Source organism: Salvelinus sp. IW2-2015, unplaced genomic scaffold, assembly GCF_002910315.2.
Source record: "Salvelinus sp. IW2-2015 unplaced genomic scaffold, ASM291031v2 Un_scaffold136, whole genome shotgun sequence".
Lineage (NCBI taxonomy): Eukaryota > Metazoa > Chordata > Actinopteri > Salmoniformes > Salmonidae > Salvelinus > Salvelinus sp. IW2-2015.
The window spans coordinates 73,236-80,138 of NW_019942520.1; the positions used below are offsets into that span (position 1 = coordinate 73,236).

At 43.7% G+C, this 6,903-nt stretch overlaps 1 protein-coding gene across 1 annotated transcript; it reads left to right on the plus strand.

Moving 5' to 3' along the window:
- The first annotated feature begins 3,541 nt into the window (after positions 1-3,541).
- Positions 3,542-5,632, plus strand: LOC139023888 (uncharacterized). The gene has a single exon (XM_070438059.1). The coding sequence runs from the start codon at positions 3,601-3,603 to the stop codon at positions 4,810-4,812; it is 1,212 nt and encodes a 403-aa protein (XP_070294160.1). The 5' UTR covers positions 3,542-3,600; the 3' UTR covers positions 4,813-5,632.
- Positions 5,633-6,903: the final 1,271 nt, after the last annotated feature.

A 6,903-nucleotide genomic window follows, 5' to 3' on the forward strand; every position in this document is an offset into this window, starting at 1 on the left:
ACGACATCGTCAATGCACTTCCTAATGAACTCGCTCACCGAATCAGCATATTCGTCAATATTGTTGTTGGACGCGATGCGGAACATATTCCAATCCGCGTGATCGAAGCAGTCTTGAAGCGTGGATTCAGATTGGTCGGACCAGCGTTGAACAGACCGAGCGCGGGAGCTTGTTGTTTGAGTTTCTGTTTGTAGGCTGGAATCAACAAATGGAGTCGTGGTCAGCTTTTCCGAAAGGGGGGCGGGGGAGGGCCTTATAAGCGTCGCGGAAATTAGTATAACAATGGTCTAGTGTTTTTCCAGCCCTGGTAGCACAATCGATATCTGATAGAATTTAGGGAGTTTGTTTTTAGATTAGCCTTGTTAAAATCCCCAGCTACGATGAATGCAGCCTCAGGGTGTGTGGTTTCCAGTTTACAAAGAGTCAGATAAAGTTCGTTCAGGGCCATCGATGTGTCTGCTTGGGGGGGAATGTATACGGCTGTGATTATGATTGACGAGAATTCCCTTGGTAGATAATGCGGTCGACATTTGATTGTGAGGAGTTCTAGATCAGGTGAACAGAACGACTTGAGTTCTTGTGTGTTGTTATGATGATCACACCACTTCTCGTTAATCATTAGGCATACCCCCCCGCCCCTCTTCTTACCGGAAAGATGTTTTGTTTCTGTCGGCGCGATGCATGAAGAAACCAGCTGGCTGCACCGACTCCGTTAGCGTCCCTTGAGTTAGCCATGTTTCCGTGAAGCAGAGCACGTTGCAATCCCTGATGTCTCTCTGGAATGCTACCCGTGCTCGGATTTCATCAACCTTATTGTCAAGAGACTGGACATTGGCGAGTAGTATGCTAGGGAGTGGAGCGCGATGTGCCCGTCTCCGAAGCCTGACCACGAGACGGCCTCCCGGGTGGCGCAGTGGTCTAGGGCACTGCATCGCAGTGCTAGTGCGCCACCAGAGTCTCTGGGTTCGCGCCCAGGCTCTGTCGCAGCCGGCCGCGACCGGAGGTCCGTGGGCGACGCACAATTGGCCAGCGTCGTCCGGGTTAGGGAGGGTTTGGCCGGTAGGGATATCCTTGTCTCATCGCGCTCCAGCGACTCCTGTGGCGGGCCGGGCGCAGTGCGGCTAACCAAGGGGGCCAGGTACACGGTTTCCTCCGACACATTGGTGCGGCTGCTTCCGGGTTGGAGGCGCGCTGTGTTAAGAAGCAGTGTGGGGCAGCTGTGTTAAGAAAGCAGAGGCCCTCGTCATTTTCTGATTTAACCTTATCGATGTACAAGCAACAATAATTTTAAAAACTTTGGTCACCCTACATTGAACTGGTTTCATCCAAATATAATTTGATGAACCACATGATTTTGACTGTTCAAGGCCTTTAAGTGTATGTTTATTGCCGTTTAACTGTATCCTATGCCTGCCATCCATAAATGATTGCCCCTCAGGAATGAATTAAGTTAACTTGCATTGACCCGAATTTATGCTTTTTTGTGATTCATGTTTTATAAACAGGATTTTTTTATAATGCCAGGATGTCATCTATGAATTCACTGCACACTATTGAGGAGAGAATCGTCTTTTCAGACTCACCTTGAGTTTGACAGCAGCTGGTAATCACATAAGGGAATGCAGTGGACCAAAATGAACGAATGACAGGGAACAACCCAATGGTGGAAAGATGCATGCATAAAGATGGCGGCCTCCATGCACTTACCACAAATTCCTTTTTTTGTTAAGTTCGCCRTATTGTAGATTGCTCTCTATTACTAATTTATTGTATTATACATTAGCACAGTAGTAAACTTGATCCCAATTCTATCTCCAAGACACCGGCAATTTGAGAAAGTGAAAAAGTAGATGGTGCATTGAATCACACAGTCACCGTAGTTTAAAACTCAGTGGATAGTGCTAAAACAATGAGGTCATATCTGAATTCTACCATCTTTATGCACATTCCCCATTGCACATTAGATCATCTCAGTATGCCTAGTATGTTGATATTTCTTACTTAGTGCATACACTTTTACTAAACAGTATGTTGTAAATAGAAAATACTGGTTGAAGTACAGAGTATATACTTTTAGTAACCAGTAGGCAAGACAGATTTCGGACACAGAAGCATTTTATTAATTGTGCTGTCAATGTTCACTTGAACGAAGTGTAAAGGACGTTGTGCTGCTTGCTTAGCGACTAGCGCTTCCTCCTACAGAGGCTCGAACCCAGGACCTCTGCCGTCGCAGACACACATGAATGCCCTCCTTAAGTGTCTAACCCAGTCGCGTCACCGAAAAGCTATTCAGCAGTGCAGGTGGAGACACTTCAGGCCGAGGAGTGTTTTTCACAGATCCCCATCTACTATGTCATGTATTTGCTAACATTACACTTATCCACATTTACCAGAGGGTTCAGATTGCAAAGTTAGAGGCTAGCAAACGTTGTAAGCATGCCAAACACATAGCCGAGGCTTCAGACTAATGAGAGGGCTATAAATATAATCCACAGTGGTGGGAAGAGTTGGAATGAAAGCCAAACAGTCAGTCAAAACAGACTAAATACATGGTGTCAGAATGCAGTTTTTGGAGCAGTATGCCCACTCAATTCAAACTGAAATTGTTTTAGATGAGCTAGCTAGATAAAACAGTGCTGACAATCCCCTTTAAATAGCTATCTAAATTATACAATCATAATTTTGTCTATATTGATGCTGTTACAATAAACTAMAAGATGGATAAACAAATGTTTGAGTTGCTTTGTGTATCAGCCAAGTTGCTTCACATTATCTCATTGCAACACTGCATCCAAGTTGCTTGACATAGGCGTTTCAAAGAATTGTCAGTCAACCAGAGGAGGCTGGTGGAAGGAGCTATAGGAAGACAGGCTCATTGTAATGGCTGGAATGGAATAAATGGAACGGTTTCAAACACATCAAACATATGGAAACCATGTGCTTGACTCCATTTCATTAATTCCATTRCAACCATTACAAGGAGCCTGTTCTCCTAAATCTCCTCCCACCAGCCTCCACTGCAGTCAACATGAGCTTTCCGCCCAGTCAGCCTATTAGCACCCCGCTCGCTCTGTCTGTCTTTTCAGTTTCACAAATTCAAAGCATTTTTATCAGGAAGATATTTTGGTTAGTCAAAAGGCTATTTTACATGGGAATCAGAGTGACTGTGTGGCACCTTTAACACTGAAATGTGTGAACCCCTACAGACACTGGATCAGTGTTAAATTTAACACTGAAGAATTTGTTGTGTAGGCCTGGTCTACAATTTCATTTAGGCTAGAGTTACAGATAGAGTGTGTGTGTGTTGTGTGTGTGTGTGTGTGTGTGTGTGTGTGTGTTGTGGTGTGTGTGTGTGTGTGTGTGTGTGTGTGTGTGTGTGTTGTGTGTGTGTGTGTGTGTGTGTGTGTGTGTGTGTGTGTGTAAATCAACTCCAGTCGCATCCTTCTCAAAACCCATTGGGAGAGAAGGACAGAGGGGAGGAACCTTGGTCTGCTCTTCCAATGGCTTTTGAGAGTCTAGGAAGGAGGGAAAGTTACTTTTGCAGTTGATCACACAATTAGAACTTCATGAGAGAGTGTCTGGCTGGAATCACATTCAGCTATGTCAGTTCTTAATAATTATGAAACCATAATTCGGAGGTTAGTAGAGGAATTAGGATACACATGTAGCGAAGTGAAACATGTTCTGGAGACGCAATACGGAATTGAGAGGGGAGCTAGCACTTCGTCCATCTATCAATTCTGCGCTGCACGAGATATACATCGCTATGACTACTCACGACTTGGAAGAGAAGGTGTAAATGCTATCGTTGCAGCCGTCACTAGAAGTGGACCAGTGTGTGGCAGGAAGGTCATGACAGGTATGCTAAGAGCTGCTGGCTTCAGGTTGGGAGAGAGAAGCGTCAGACAGGCACAGATAYTGATGAAACCAGTCTACACTCAAATGCGAAGAGAGGGCACCGCCAGCCAGATGAATCCTCATGTGTACCCTGCAGAATATGTGGGACAACAACTTTACATGGATCAAAATGAGAAGCTCAATGATTTTGGTGTAACTGAAGTTCTGGCATCTGACAGTTTCAGCGGCAAAATTTTGGGGTTTTCAGTAATGCCAATCAAGAACAACTTGACCATTTATGATGAGATCTACAGAGACATCTGTCTGAAACACGGCTTGTTCGATCAGTTAAGTGTTGACTACGGTAAGGAATTCTACCTGTGTCTATAYCAGCAAGACAACCTCCAAGCACATCGCACCAATATCAACAGGCCCCCTTACATTCAGAGTGAATCCAGACAGAATCAAGAAGCAGAGAGAAAGTGGGTTGAAATCAATGCCAGGGTAAATGACCCCATCAAGCACGCACTATGCAGCATGACAAACGATGGTTTGTTGGACATTGATGACCTGTGTACCAAGTTCTGCGTCTCCTCATTTGCAAGAAGATGCTGCACAACTGGAATAGAAAACTTAATTCCAGCATGGAATGCCCATACCATTTCCCGCCAAGGCATTCCAGATGTTTTGTTTGCCAACCACCTAAAGGCAGCAAGAATCACTCAAGATCTCCTCCCTCCAGCCAACGTCCTGGCAGCAGATTACATCAGACACGGAGGAAGCCTTACCCACCCCAAGGTCTTCGGGAACGACCCCCTTGATGGCCAGCTTGACCTTCAGCAACAGAGAGAGGACATCTTCTCAACTCATTATCCTTCTTTTGAGAACATATTTTACAGTGCAGTTAATGGCCATTATAAAGTTTTTAAAGATGCTCTTCTGACCTACATTGACATAACTCACAGAATGAGTTAAAAGCAAAGTGACATTTGGAACATATGGCAAAAGACAATAGGCTACACAGGCAAATTTCCAGCAGTGGGAAAATAACTAAAATGTTGTTATTGAGTGTCAGTTGTTGAGTACTTAGACCTGTAGGCCTTTCTAACAYCCTACCTGACAAATATAGTATAATACTATTAGAAAACTGTGCCTAAAAAGTTGTTACGAGGAACATTTTGATCTGTTCTTAAATATTTAATTTCACCTCGGAGAGCACCACGGCTGCCCCTCTCGGTCTCTCGAACACGGAGGAAGATAGGCCTCAGTTTATCCTCAGTTGGGGATCCTGAGTGGCGCAGCAGTCTAAGGCACTGCATAGCAGTGTTAGAGGTGTCACTACAGACCAGGWTCAATCCCGGGCTGTATCACAACTGGCCGTGATCAGGAGTCCCATAGGGCGGCGCACAATTGGCCCAGCCTCGTCCGAGTTAGGGAATGGTTTGGCCGGGGTAGAATTTGTTCTTAACTGACTGTCGAGTTAAATAAAGGTTAAAAAAAAACGACCCCAGATTAGCCTACTCATAAGGGGAACCAAAAGCTGACCGCTATGACTTAGGCTATCTGTGAAGTATGGCTCGTAATACATATTTGCATCCTTTTGGAATCCAGCCGTCATCATCGAAACCGCCCGTAGAGGGTTAAACGTATAGGCTAGTAAAAAGGGAATGGGAATATCAACAAAACAGACTAACCGAAATGCTTGCAATATGAGGACCTTATACAGATTTTCCAAAGTAGGCGAATGTAAAAACAAAGTATATTTTCACACAATTAAACAAACATTTTAGTGCAAGCCATGTATCTGTGATTTGTTCAAGGATGGGAGGAAAGAAGGATGCATACAGGTAGGATCTTAATTTGAGCCAGTTTGCTACAGCAAATGTATATTTTTGTAGGTGTTGATACATTTTTCGTCAGGGCAAATCAAGTCTGAAATGTCTAAGTGGAAATTACACACTTTACAAGCATTTTTAAACTCAAATACACTACAAGTTTGCATTTCCTGCTGTGCAGGAAAATTCTCAGCAACAAAAGAGTGATCAAATTAATATCCTACATCTGTAGGGCCTAGGCTATCCCAAAACAGGGATAAACAGTCTCCACTATAGACGGTGCGTTTGTCTCAGCTATACCGCTAACTTACGCTACCATTTGACCACCGTACATAGAGGCCTAGACATATAGCTTATAATAATGCACCGTAAAGTTGCTATCTCAGGTGGGGCTTTACCCRAAACCTAGGCCCCCTGCCCATGGTTATGCAAATACATCAAGTGATCCAACAGATTGTGTACAACATTATTGAGATGATTTGAAATATTAAAGTGAACTGTTATGACAGTTTGACATAAGTCCCTCGGCACATGGCTCTGTCCGAGGGATAAAATACAAAACTACAAAGCAGAGGCTCCTATCATCAGGTTTTCAGTCATCCCAGATATAAAAGCTGTCATAGAGGTCAAGGCTATTACTACAGTTAAACTGGACAACCTTCTATTCAACTCATTCATAGGCAGACAGAAATACTTTCCATTTTTTCCAATGATTAAATCAGTCTTCCAATTGTGAGACTGGCTGTTACATTTGTAAATACGTAAGTGGTGTTTCACTTCAAAACATTGATAATTGGTGGGGCCATGTAATGGATTGGTTTGTCACTTGTCCTGACTCTTCTAAACACTTGGCTAGAACCAGACATGGGCAGTATTTATGTTACATGTATTTGAAATACATGTTTTTTAAATTACTTTTGAGTATTTTGTCATTTGTATTTCACCGGCCTGAACTACATCCAATGTACAGGTAACTGACAAAATGAAGGAAACRCCAACATAAAGTGTCTTAATAGGGTGCTGGGCCACTTCGAGCCASAACAGGTTCAATGCGCCTTGGCATAGATTCTAGAAGTGTCTGGAACTGTATTGGAGAGATGTGACACCATTCTTCCACGAGAGATTCCATCATTTGGTGTTTTGTTGTTGATGGTGGAAAACGCCGTCTCAGGCGCCACTCCAGAATCTCCCATAAGTGTTCAATTGGGTTGAGATCTGGTGATTGAGACGG